Source organism: Aulostomus chinensis, chromosome 6 (assembly GCF_037954235.1).
Source record: "Aulostomus chinensis isolate RoL2024-O1b breed Wild chromosome 6, RoL_Achi_v1.0, whole genome shotgun sequence".
In the NCBI taxonomy this organism is placed as follows: Eukaryota; Metazoa; Chordata; class Actinopteri; order Syngnathiformes; family Aulostomidae; genus Aulostomus; species Aulostomus chinensis.
This window is the reverse complement of record NC_141325.1, coordinates 5,931,514-5,945,152: the sequence shown is the minus strand read 5'-3', so window position 1 is coordinate 5,945,152 and position 13,639 is coordinate 5,931,514. Positions and strand designations below refer to the sequence as shown.

Sequence of the window (13,639 nt, the reverse complement as noted above, 5' to 3'; positions counted from 1 at the left end):
CAGTATATCTACTTGCAGGACTACTTGAGTCTCTATATGATGGACTGCCAGCAAGACTAAATGAGGACTATGTGCAGGTCTACACGAGCACTAAAAGCAGGACTACTTGCAGGACTACATGAGGAGGACATGAGTATTACATGCATGACTGCAAGCAAGACTACTTGCAGGACTACATGCAGGACTACGTGTTCCTTCATATGAAAAAAATGCTACCCCATGGCATCAAACGAGATGCAGGCTTTCAGGTGGTTCTGCTCTATTCATAACCTCAACTTGACACAAGGCTCACTTCGTCTGCCCGCTTGCTCTGTTCTAATCTGATCTGCTCTGAAATGCATCTCCACACTAAACCTCACACTGCTGGACTGTGGAAGAAAGCATGAGGAGGATCAGGCATATGCTGTTACTTTGATTCATGAACCTTTGGAAAGATTTCACAACCCTTTAATGTAAGAATATCAGATCAGTCAAGTTTTATTTGGGGATTTTTAATGGAAATTGGCTTTGAGACGTTGCAGGAATCAGTACGACAAATTTTAGATTTTGTAAAAATACCAAAGTAGGGATAATTCCCTAATGGCAGACTTGCTCAGTGAACTAAAGCTAAAATAAAACAGCGTGTTCATCAGTAGGTGTGAATGATGGCCTGAGTAAATACTGAGCTGAAAGTGAAATGTTTGGAAACAAGAAACATGACTTCTACACAGACTTGGTTGACGGGGACAGAGAGAACAGTTAATGATAAAGCTACGTCGTGAGGCTGAGACTTTGACTCACCGGGTGTGTAATATTTTCTGACATCCACTCCAACTAGCTTCTGGGACTCGCCCTTAAAAGATTGATTGCCCTCACGCAACCTGAAGAACCTTTTTATTTTTATTTTTTTTCAAACTGACATTTTCAGTTCCATTGTAAGTTACACTCATTTCACCTGACAGGCAAAGGTTACATCTTTTGAAAAGATCCGGGATCTCAGTACATCTGTCAGGTTACTCAAACTAAACAACCACACGCTTCATTAGGCACTGGAATTTTTGCAAGTACACCGTTGGCAAGGTGACAGATGTTAGACTGATTTTGGAGGTCACATTTAATGGAATATTTTCCTCGAATGGCCTGTTGTTTCATGAAACTAAAGTCAAACCAAGGTCTTGACCGGAACAACTTGAAGAACAACTTGAAGCTGTGGTTGTGCATCGCATCAGATTTACCTCCAGATAGCAGTGTTTTTGCGGGATAAAGAAACCCGTGATGAGCGCAATGCTCCAACAGGGTTAAAGAAGGCAAATCAACACACTAGAATTGCATTTCCTGCAGAAAATACCCCTAACCCCAACCTGTTTTTTTGTGTATGTAGGTGGCGCTATTCAGTAGAGCGCTTCTTATTTTTTTTAATTATCAAATTTTTCGCCGCACCCGAGATGTGTGCCAAATTTTGTGAGTTTTCGAGCGTGTTTAGGGGGTCAAATTAACTTTTGAAGTGGCGAGTGTGTCGAGCAAAAATAATAGAGTTTGGGTGTGTATACTCTGCGCTCAGAGGCAGTTTGATAAAACACACAAGTCCTGTCACAATGAAGGCAAAGTGAGCTGACATTAGACAAAATTCTCTACATTTGTGTATATTATTGGTTTATGAAGTGGCAAACTTTGGGACTGAGGAAGGTTTGTCAGAAACATCTTCAAGAGTGGGAGTGATGTCATGCACTTTAACACAAGATTAAAGGACCAAACATTCTAGTCTTTTAGGTTTCTTTTAATACAAAAAGCAGAGTATTTCCAAAATATAAAGGGTAAAAATCTGAAAAGTACTTACAGCACACAACTTGTTATTTGAATGGTTTTCACAACTGCAGTTATGAAGGCGGTGAAAGGTGGCAACAAAAAGCAGTCACCACGAGTGCAAATACACTACACACACAAACTGTGTCTGTGCTTAATAATAAATTAGACGCATTTCTTCATGAAGTGTCAGATAAATGGCAATCATAAAAAAATACATTTAATAGATGCAATTTTACAGGACAAAATAGTGCTACACATTAATCAGTCATCAGAAACCTCTGAGTCTGAAGGAAGTGCAGTCAAAAGTTTTCAGTTCATGGTAGAATATTTCAAACCTAATCTGTAACAGTGACATCAGTTGGATTGTTTGGCCTGGTCTCCTCTTCCTCAGTGTCCTGTGGCACGTCGACATGTTCTTCTGGTTGCTCACTCGTGATTTTCCCTTCTTCCATCCTTTCCAGCTCAAGCCTCAGTTGCTCCTTCTCATTTTGTATCTGTACATCTTCGATTGCTCTCTGCTGATCTTCTTTCTCTTTCCTCTCTGCTTCCATCTTCTCCTGCTTCTTCAGCTTCCAGAAGAATCGCAGGTTTTTCTCGGGGTAGGTGACTTTAACCAGCGGCAGCTTAAAGATCCTGTTGGTCCCTGTGGTGATGAGGAGGAACGTGAGGGCAGAGAGACAGAAGGGCCATGTGCAGGCTGGCAGACCAAACTGTGGATGAAAGTAGAAATAAGAATAGATTATTTTACAGAAAATCTTGTGTTTGTGTGGACTGTTAGACAAGTGTGGCTGGGAGGAAATATGCACATACTGTGGACATGATGTTGGCAATGGCAGAGCCGAGGTATGCACAGAAAAAAGCTGAAGAGGAAAGAGAAAAGGAGATGTGATGAAATTCACGTGTATTCGATTGATATGATCATATGTACATGTTCTCTGTCAGTTTCGCATGTCATGTTACACACCATGCGATTATCCTAATTGGATCAGAACACATACTCACCACATGTGATGGCCAGCAGGTGCACCTGCCAGGTGAGGGCGTAGAACATCCCTCCAATAGCGATGCAGGCTAACACACAGTTGTACCCCCAGAGTCCAAAATAAATGTCTCCAAATGGAGCTGCTAGAGCCAGGCCTGCACATCACACACGCAAACAATTAATCACCTCCACCTCAAAAGTACTCGCTTAAGAATGTCTTGTTAAATCATGAACCACACTGCTGATTTTGTGCCTTTACAGGATATTTCTGGTGTCATCTCAGAGGTGGAATACTTTGATTGCGGCTTTGATTTATTCTGTAAGCATGTAAGAAGCAAAAATAACGTCTAATGTTATGTTTATCATGTTAATCTACACCCTTGTTCCCTGCACGGCTTCGCTCACCAGAGACCATCCCAACTGCTGATCCCAGGACAGCGTGAATACAGGTGATGGGCGAGGAGATGAAGAGAGAGATGATAAAGATTCCTCCTGTCCAAGGGTTGTCACAGCCATAGACCTGACCTATTCCCACAGGCACTGACATGAAAAGCTAAAGAAACCCAGAAATGACAATTTAACATCCTTGAGGAAGCACAACAAAGCCTGATGTTCAGTCCTCAGGTGACCTCCTTCATGCAGCTATGTGAGCGTGTACCGTTCTAGGTTATCTTGTTAGCTTTGATGCATGCAACATCTTACAACAAAATAAGTATAAAACGAAGCTGCGGTCTGCTTTGACGAGAACAGAGGAGGAATAAGAGAAAACATAGTAGCGCTTCTAAGTAAAGTGTGCACACAATTTCAGGATACAGCAAACACACTCTCTCAGCTGTAATACAGATCATTGGTCTGATGAGGAATGGAACATCTGGATTTGATAGCAAAATCTTGCAGTGTCATCAGGGCAAAGTAAAAACCAGCACATGTGGCCAGTCACTGACCTTAGCAACATCGATTTCTGCCCAGGTGATATTGGGCAGCTCCGAGCGAGGTTGAATCAGGACTTGAGGGAAGTGGTGGTTGTAATGGCCAGTTGCTACCATGTGAAGGCACACCAGGATGTTGAAGGGCAGCGTGAACACTGGCAGATCCCAGCGACTGTTAATAGATGCCAGGGCGCTGGACACAATCGGGCTGAAACATAAATGTACAAAATCACCAGTTTTATATTTATCTCATACTCAAATCCACAACTGTGAACCTTCAGAGTCTGTGAACGATCATCATTGCACTTATAACACCTGAGCCATGATGTTCCTCAATGTACTTCTGATAAAAACCTCTCATTGTACCATCTCTCATGCTAGCTGCTTACCACATCATGGACATGAAGATATTGGGTAGCAGGAGCCACCAGTACCAGTCTCCTCCATTGGAGAACACAGCCATTAACAGTCCAACGAGGATGCCGTTGTATCCGTACAGCCCTGCAGCTATTGCTCCCCTGAAAGAAAGCCAACCACTTCAATGACACGGTTCCCTTCTGTTTACACCATGCTCCACATCAGTAATACACTTTTAAATCTTCAAAAAGTGTGAGTCCAGTGTTATCTTCTGTGCTGTAAGTGACTGTAAATTCACATCATACCACAGTAATATGCAGTTGCAAGATGCTGCGGTGAAAAGAGATAAATGAATTCAAACCTGCTCTGCTGCAGAATGAGGGCAGAAATGGTGGCAAAGAGTGTACCAACAAAACCGTTGAGAGCCCACCAGTAGTTCTGCAGGATGAGACCAGCAAAAATGATGAGGCCGCTTAGAGGGTTGTTGACGAACATCACCTGGGCCGCGCCACGCAGAACCCAGTCCAGCAACTGCAGCAAGAAAAACTGCCCTGGTGGTGGGGGGGGGGGGACGGACGGACGGACAAAGAACAGAGGTTGTGTTGATATGTTCCCCAAATCTGCTTAATAGGCCTCCAACAGTACATTCTCTGGCTCTCACAGCCGTGTAGCCACACAAACAACAGGTCCGCTTCCAAATCCAGTGTTTTTGACTGTGAGGAAGCTCTCCAGTGACACAGTGTGATGTGGTGCCTGGAGGATGAAGGCAGCTAACCAGTATGCATGTCTCATGATGACATAAGCAGACAGAGACGATGACCTCACAATAACCTGTTCAATGGAGTCTCTATGCAGAATTCCTAAGTTAAGAGGAAAAAAAAAGAGATTTGGAATGTAACCAACTATTTGGGGGATGAATGCCATGCTTCCCTGCATAAGAAGGAGGATTGTGGAGATTGCACCTCTCTAAATACTTTGTAAATCACCCACCTGTGTTCAAACTCATGAGATTACCGCAGACAAATATTCCAGCCATACTATTTCATGTAATGTATGATAATAATGTTCTGTCTCTCTTTACATGATTTAGTTTGTCTTATTCTGGCAGATTCAATCCATCCCTCCAATCTGGAGAAAGAAATTGCCATCAGAACTTCATGTCATGAGTGTTTCCTTGTCACTCATCCTCCTTCTATTATATCATTTGGTGCATGCGCCATTTAACATGCATTATTTAACTCAAGAAGCGGCGTGAAGATTCAATAAACAGTGAAATCTCCTAAGTCCTTTTTTCGAAGTTCGAACGATGGTATCTGGCGTATCTGGTCATCTCTGACACACATGTAGCCATGCGGATCTCTAGTGATATGCAGCTACTCTTCATTTTTGTACTAACCATGTAAGCAGGAATATTAACCTACTTTCCATCCACTTTCCAAACACCTCCATATCTCCAGAGAAGTAGGAGACCCCCTTCAGAAAGCGGGCCCTTGCCCTCTGCAAGGCTGCTGATCTTGCAGACTGTTGTGGGTCCTTCTCCTTCTTGTCATGCTCAGGCTGCACGTCAGGTTGCGCCATCAGAGGCTGCTGTTCCTGCGATAACAATTACAGTTGGAAGTTAAGAGGTTAAGAACAAGAAAAAAAACTACACATCTTACTTGCTCTGTATGTGTGAACTGTGGGGACTGACGCACAGCGAGGGTGGTGGTAGAGGTGTTGGTCGTCAGTGCAACAGATGGGCAACAGTTGATATTCTTTTGAATATCCTAAGAGAAGAAGAGGAAAGGTGTCATTCAGCAGCACACAAAGTCTTGTTCACAACGCATGAACAATTTGTGCAAATTCAGAGTAAGATTGGGTGAAACGCTCGCACATAAAACCCGGTGAGGGCAGGTGCAGAGCTGAAAACGTCACAGGAGAATTTAACAGTTTGCACGCTGCAGAGCTCCAATGTTCTTCATTAAGAACTATAAACTCTGCAGCTCTGTTCCGGCTCCGGCTTCCTCATCCGCACCGTCACCTCAACTTCACTCTCCCACCCCTGAAGCTGTGGCTGGGAGCGCGGGCGCCCTGCTCACTTGTCTCCAATCAACTCTGATTACCATCGCACTCCATAAAAGTTCTGCAGCTGACTGATCTTTCCCGTAGCGTCCTGTGGCAAGCACAGCCTTCAGCCCTGAGTCCAGTGCATTGCTCTCTGATAGCTCAGTATCACCTTTATCCTATTCGAGTTTCTGATCACCTCTGTTTTTTCCCTGCCTGCCTGCAGAAGTTTACCACCTCCTTGGACACCTTGAGTTCTCCTGTTTTTTCCCCTCCACGTTGGACACCCTGAGTTCTATCAATAAACGTCTGACCCATTACAACCCTTCTCCTGCCTCCTGCGTGGCTGCGCTTGCATCCTGCAAACTAAACCCCGTTAACGAGCTCTTCGGTATGAAAAAAAAAAAAAAGTTAAAACAACAAACAATTTTATATGCAACGAATCTGTAACTTTACCTTTATTTTATCAAAGACAAACGTGAAGGTAAAAAATGTAAAATATGGAATTTCACACACACAAAAAACAACCTTTGACTTTAGTAAATTTCTTAGCGGGTCAAACCAAAACCTGATGCCAGTAATCTTAAAATCTTCAGTAACAAACAGGAAAGCTTTAATGAAGTTCTTTCCGTGGAGGTCTGGCTCCTACCTTGGTGTGGTGTGATCCAGGCATATGTCCCAGAGTAGCCACCAGCTACATTGCCAGTGCCAGCTTTTTCCTAGCCGCACTCTGGAGACTTCCACTAAAGGCTTTTATAGCATCAGACCACAGGGAAAACCCCACCTCCCATGAGCAGATCTGCCTCCCGCCCACCTCCTCATTTCCCCCAGCTCATCTTCTCTGCACTGATAATCTTTGCCACACCCAAGTCTCTTTAAACACATTAATTATTGTCCCGTCTCCAACACTGCTAACCTCTCATGGAGCCAATGTGAATTTGAGATCAGGTGAAATCTGTTCTGGGCATTTTTTTTTTTTAAATTCACTTTGTGTGACACACTGTGGCGTCTAAAGTATTTGGTTCAAACCAAGACAGCTGAACAGATAAGAGACAAGGAGCTGGAATCATCAAGTCAATTCTCTTTTGACTACAGGTTACAACCTCTCTGAAAACTGTGCCTAAGGAAAATGAACACCTGCAGAACATTTTTAAAATAATGAGCTCTCTGAAAACTGTGTCCAGGGGGGGAAAAAAAACACCTGCAGAACATTTTAAAATCTTATGTATGGAAAACATTTGAAAAATGTGTCACTGCATTCTCTAATTTGAACAGAGGCTCCAAAAAGAAATCAAAGAGAGGTGAGGTTTAAACACGTTGGACTAAAAAACCTGCAGCAGAACCTGTTGAAATCAAACCAGTTTTTGACTTTGATAAATCGTCAGTCATTAGTTCTAACATCATGCCCTGGTGAAACAGAGGATTAAAACACAGGCCTTACACAGAATCATGTTCTTAACCATGAATAATTTACTTTCATGAAAACGCAACACTTACATTAAGATCAATATGGTATTTTAGTTATTTTTGTTTCAATTAATATTTGGTCAAACAAAATACCCGCCAGTGCAGAATTGATCTGAAAAGAAAACAGTCAGAAATCCACAAATGGAAAACAGGGGTTTTGATAGGAATAAAGTCAAACTCAATGCGAGAAATTAAAAGACACAAGCGCCAGAAACACTCAGCAAGAAATAATTTTTATTGACCAACATGAGTAGCAAACCGAGGTGTTAGCACATACCAGCAGCGGAGGAAGTAGTATGCAGTTCTTTTATGAAAGTAAAAGTAGATCTACCTAGGTAAAAAGATAAAAAGTGAAGGAATCTCTTCAAAAATACCCATAATCAAAGTATTTATTGTGCAAATCTTTCTTTAATGGAGGAAAAACTACGATGTTTCCAATGAAATGTCGTGGAGAAAAAAACACAAGTCCCCGAAGTCCCTTTTACTTCGCTAACTGTAACTGTAGAATCCAGTCAGGCTTCTTTGAGTGATGTGGGTTTTAAAAATAAGCACTGATACTGTTATACGAAATTATCATCATCAAATAATGGCCAAGTCACATCATCACAAACCAGACATTCATATGTGTTATATAAGCCTGCATATTTTACGTTGTAGATGAATAATTCAAGCTCCAAAGGGCGTGTTTGTTCCTGTTTATTCCTTTTTGTTGCTTTATTTACTCATTAAGCGCAAGCGGTTAAAGAGATGATGAGCAGCATGAATTACAGCTGCAGACATCTAGTCATCACCGAGAGAGGAGGAGGAGGAGGAGGAGGAGTAGCCCAAAAGTGAGGGTGAGGACTCTCTGAAGGAGGAAGGACGGGCTGGGTTGCGGTGGATGACCGGTTATCAAACGATCGAGGAAAAATTTGTAAAGCTTATATTGCGCCAAGGTAGTTTTCACAAAGTCTTCATTCCAAAAATGTAAAGGTTTTTTTTTTTGTGTGTTTTTTCACTTCTTCTAGTTGCTGGTTGTATTTACTGACGTAAATAACAGACCTCAAGATAGAGAAAATGAAAAAGTGTTCTTTGGTTCCATTTGAATCCCTTTTGTATGGAAATACACCACACAAGGAGCCCCTTTTGTAATCACCACTGTTCCAACCATAAATCTTCCCAGCTCTAGACATTACAACTATGTTAAAAATAAAAGAAGAAGACAAGAATAACAAGAAAGCAGAGTTCAGCTTGTCATTGCAAGAATGTGTCTGGATACTTTTAACTTATGGCAGCAGTTCTGGAGCAGAGATTGTTACAGAGACAAAATCTAAAGTTTGTCAGGTGAGTTGGCCCCCAAGGACAAACTGTACTGACGCTGCGTCTTTGAATGGGGCTCCTTTTAAAAGCCAGTTGAACCTCCAGTCCACTGCTTCACCTGAGCTCCTGTGCGCCCCACACGACTGACGACATGTACAGCTTTAAAATGACTCAATTTTCACACAGGTGCTTTGAGATCTTTCTGTAATGTAATTGTGTACATCTTACATGAGTATGTATTTTATGCAAACATCGAACTTTGAGATATTTGACAACGAATCTGTCGTTGATCATCTGAGTTTGATGGAAAAGACAAAATTGTGAGGACCAACCCAGCTGTCTCAAGAAGTGTTGGTTGATGCTGCCATCTAGTGGTGAAACAGGAGATTTCACTCTTCTCACCCTCACCTTTGAATCTTCACTTTACCTGTGGACCTCCCACTGGACCAAACAAATGAATAAAACCAGTCTGGACCAAGAAGAACCAGTACATCCCAAAATCTGACAACATCACAAGAGTTCAGTCAATTCACCCCCATGCAAACATAAAAAGAAGGGGCCATTAAATATGCCCCTATGCATTTGTTTGTGTGTGTATGTCTGTGTGTGTGTGTGTGTGTGTGTGTGTGTGTGTGTGTGTGTGCATGCGTGCATTATGGGATGGTGGGTTGTGAGGGGGCTTCTGCCAGAGTCCATGGAACCTGATACTTGATGACTCCCCAGCACAAGAATGTGACTTTCCTTCTCTCAGAGCATCTGGCCAAACGCCCAGCCACATCTCCATGTGTGTGTGTTTGTGTGTGTGTGTGTGTGTGTGTATGCGTGCATGCGTGTGCGTGCATGAGAGAGAGTTGTTAGTATTTGCCCCTTCTTCAGTATGAGCAGCCTCTTTCAGCACAGCAAGTCATTCTTCGCATGATTCTTTGTTTGCTCAGTCTTTTGCTAAACTGCTGTCACTTTCATGTACAACTTTTTTGAGCGCTGATTTCGTCTGCTACGCGTGAAGATGTGGGTCTGACGAAATGTGTTTACGTCTCAATCCTTCACACTCTTTAAAAAGTCCAATGTATGTAACTAAAGGTCTTTACTTCACAAGTTTCAGAGAGTCATGATGTGGCCTCAGAAGTGACCCCAACCAGCCTGCTGGCAGTGTCATCTGGGTCGCAGGACATTTAAGCGCTGATTGGCTCAGGTGACATCATACAGGTTGAGGATGAGCCTTTACAGCCGGAGCAGAGTAGCGACTAGAGTAACGCTGAGTTTGACACATGTGACCCAAGTCCCGAAAAAAAAAGAACCGGGCCCAAAACCAATGGGCCGACAATGTTGTGTTTGGCATCCCAGCTGACTGACCTCAGAAATGTGGGGGGAATAATTTTATTTGTTTAAGAGTTAAAACAATACTTCACACCTAGTTTTAGATAATAGAGTGTGTAACAAAAATGAATCAGTGTTTTATTTTGCACAGCGAACTTTTGTCTTCAAGAACATTAAACAAATACATTTCTACCTTTTAAATGATCTCTGACATTCATATTCATTTCACATTTTGATCATAACGCCGCTTATATTTTAATCTATGGTAACACATCAAAAACAGTTCTTATTAAATTACTTATCTTAGACTATATGTTTGAATATAACGCCATTTCAAGTACTCTGGTGGTCTATCTCTCTATCTGCCCTCGTCTTAGACACTTGACTCCCTCCCTTCTGAAAGAAGGACTTGACATTGTATGTTCCTCCATTATAAACAGCTCTCTTAATTCATGTCAAGTACCCACATTCTTTAAACAAGCAGTAGTGCAGCCTCTCATCAAAAACCCCAACCCTGACCCTACAGATCCAAACAACTGCAGAATCATGTCTCCTCTTCCTCTCCAAGACACTGGAGAAGGCTGTCATCCCCCAGAGGTCTTTTTTTTTTTATTTCATTTTTTTTAACAGAAAACATTTCTTGAATATTTCCCAGCGTGTGTTCTGTGCAGAGCAGAACACTGAGTCTCACCTCCTGCTGTCTTCTGTTGCAAAAGATTTTGCAGTTCTGATCCTGGTGCATCCTACAACATCAGCATAGAAGACTGTGTGGGCCTGTGAGGGACAGCACCTAAATGTTTTGCCCTTTTTTTTTTTTCCAGAGATGTGTAATGGATCATCAAAGAAGCTCATCATTTTCTCCCCCTTTTGTACACGCTGGTGTACCACAAGGATCAGTGCATCGCTGTATTTTATTTTCCCTGTGCCACTGTATGACCAAACACAGACTGTTATGCAGACGATGTGCAGTTGTACCTCCCTTTTAATGCAAAATGCAGATCCCCCCCCCCATAGCTTTAATGTCATGATGTCACGAGACCAAAGAACTCCACATTAATGCCAGACATTTCTTCAAGAAAGGACAAATACGACACACATCACGATCATGCATTTTTACTATATCGCCCGTATTTTACGTATTGACCAATATTTTAGCACTAAATTCATCTTCTTTTTCCATACCTTCCAGTCCTGATCTACGGACCACAAATCGATACCAGTTACCATTACTAGTCCAGACAAATAAAACACAACCCTTTTTATCACACTTTACAGCCTCCTATATTTTCTATGAGTATTTTCATGCAAAATTCATTTTTTTTTGATAGTGTCTATACTCTATGACCGATGGACTCCAGATCAATATTATTTCTAGCCTGAGCGAATAGGATACACCTGTTTTTATTGCATTTTACAGCCTCATATATCTATAGAGTATTCATGGCAAAAATCACCCTCATTTTTGAGAGAGATCAGATTGCATGTCATGTTTCTTTGGGAATCTGAATTAATAGCAGATATTATTTTTAGACTGGACAAATAGGACACACCTCTTTTTTGTTGTATTTATCAATCCATCCATCCATCCATTTTCTTCCGCTTATTCCCGTTGAGGGTCACGGGGGGGCAGGAGCCTGTCCCAGGGGCTACAGGCGAGAGGCGGGGTTCACCCTGGACAGGTCACCAGTCCATCACAGGACCAACACATAGAGACAGACAACCATTCACACTCACAGTCACACCTACGGTCAATTTAGAGTATCAATCAGCCTCGTCCCCTCTTGATGTCTTTGGACTGTGGGAGGAAGCTGGAGTACCAGAGAGAACCCACACAGGAACAGGGAGAACATGGAGACTCCACACAGAAAGACTCGAACCCAGAACCTTCTTGCTGTGAGGCGACAGCGCTGACCACTGCACCACCGTGCCTTGTATTTATCCCAATAGGTCTATATTTTATGTGATAATTTCCATCGAAATATTTTGTTTTTTGTTGTCAGTGTCGGTACCAACCAATCAATCCCAGAGACATTCAAGACCAGACCCTCTTTTGGCGTTAAACAGATGTCCAGTGCCAGTTGGATTACTCCACATCTCATAGTTTAAGAACTGATTTGCTTTCACCCTTCCAACATTTCTGTAGCAGGAAAAATGCAAGTTTTTTTATTTGTGGACTCACTTAACAGGGGTAAGACGTGTAGCTGCAGTAGTAATGTAATTACAGTAGTAACACTAGCAAGGGGAATAGAATTTTGTCTGCACAGTGAAATAATAAAGCTTCTTCAAGAAATATGCCTGTTTTGGTAAATTCTTTTCTCCCATTACAGGCAGAGAATACGGAGAGAAATCTGCACTTTGGCGTCCTGACTTGAAAAACATCATTAAGTGTCTCACTTTCTGTGAATGAAGTGCTGGATTCTGTTTCCATTCTTTAACATTCAATAAACTGCACTTCTGAGAAACCCAAACATGATATCGTGGCTTATGTATGTGTGTGTCTTTGTGACAGACGGAGAGAGAGAGAGAGGGGGAGAGAGAGAGAGAGAGAGAGCAGGGAGTGAAGAGAGAAGACAAAGACTCACTTGTTCACAGCAGTGATTTATCCTCATTATACTCCTCATTTGTTTACACTGTTAACATACTTCCTCCATCCCTCACTGCCCCTCTCCCCCCCCCCCTCTCTCTCTCTCTCTCTCTCTCTCTTCTAACAAGATGAGGAGAAATTGAGACCAAAAGTTTACATATATTTATGACGATGATGATTAGGGGAGATGCTTGGATCAAAGACAGCGTCGGAGATGATTGAGGTTTGGAGGAAAAAAGTATCTCTGGGACAGAGCTGCAAAGATGCAGAGAAGATGTGAACGACGGCAAAATAAAAGGGGTAAACGATGAAGCCAACTCTTGGCTCTCAAAAAGACGGGCCTGCAGAATTAAAATCAGACAGACAGAGAAAATGAGAGCAGACGGGAGAGATGAAGAGAACAAGAAAGAGAAGGGAAGAAAGAAGGAGAGCAAAAGACAGAAAGTGGTTCTATGATGGCTTCCAGCTGCATGGCATTCAGCCAGACCAACTCTTCACGACGCACACTCTCACACACTAAAGCATACACGCACACACTTCAAGTCATCATGCACCATAAACATGAGAGCTCAGTAGTTTCTGACAATATATGTTAGCAACTGTGACACGCTCACTTGCAAAACGTGAAAAATCAATTTCGTGACTTGAATAATGTCCTGTTAGTTCCAATAACAAGCAGATTTCTGTCTGCCCTGTCGTTGAAAATGTACAACATGACTAAAAATGTATGTTTGTGTGTTTTGTTAAGTTGTTTTTGGATGGATTTCTGCAGCGGAGCACTTTAAAGCATCATTGAGCCTGGCAACTTCACACAGAGTTAATAGTATTACGCAAATATTCTATAACTCCTCTCAGTTTACTTGAATAACAAAAACA

General features: G+C 42.2%; 1 protein-coding gene across 2 annotated transcripts; it reads right to left on the bottom strand.

Annotated features, from left to right (window-relative positions):
- Positions 1-1,971: 1,971 nt before the first annotated feature.
- slc14a2 (solute carrier family 14 member 2) lies at positions 1,972-6,856 on the bottom strand. Of its 2 annotated transcripts, none has more exons than XM_086206017.1 (10): positions 6,746-6,856; positions 5,748-5,819; positions 5,475-5,646; positions 4,415-4,604; positions 4,086-4,214; positions 3,712-3,904; positions 3,173-3,320; positions 2,788-2,922; positions 2,596-2,645; positions 1,972-2,495 (listed from the first exon to the last, which is right to left on the bottom strand). In XM_086206017.1, the coding sequence occupies exons 1-10, from the start codon at positions 6,767-6,769 to the stop codon at positions 2,121-2,123; spliced, it is 1,488 nt and encodes a 495-aa protein (XP_086062143.1). In that variant the 5' UTR covers positions 6,770-6,856; the 3' UTR covers positions 1,972-2,120. The 2 variants fall into 2 exon arrangements, with proteins under 2 accessions (XP_086062143.1, XP_086062144.1); XM_086206018.1 differs by lacking the exon at positions 6,746-6,856 and adding an exon at positions 5,927-6,102.
- Positions 6,857-13,639: the final 6,783 nt, after the last annotated feature.

What these genes read in the sequence shown, in the direction of transcription:
- slc14a2 (XM_086206017.1), bottom strand. Translation starts at nt 6,769, where the DNA reads ATGCCTGGATCACACCACACCAAG. An exon ending in CTCATTCTGCAGCAGAGCAG is followed by an intron (nt 4,215 to 4,414) that starts GTTTGAATTCAT and finishes GCTTTCTTTCAG; the next exon opens with GGGAGCAATAGCTGCAGGGC. An exon ending in ATCTTCATGTCCATGATGTG is followed by an intron (nt 3,905 to 4,085) that starts GTAAGCAGCTAG and finishes TTTATGTTTCAG; the next exon opens with CCCGATTGTGTCCAGCGCCC.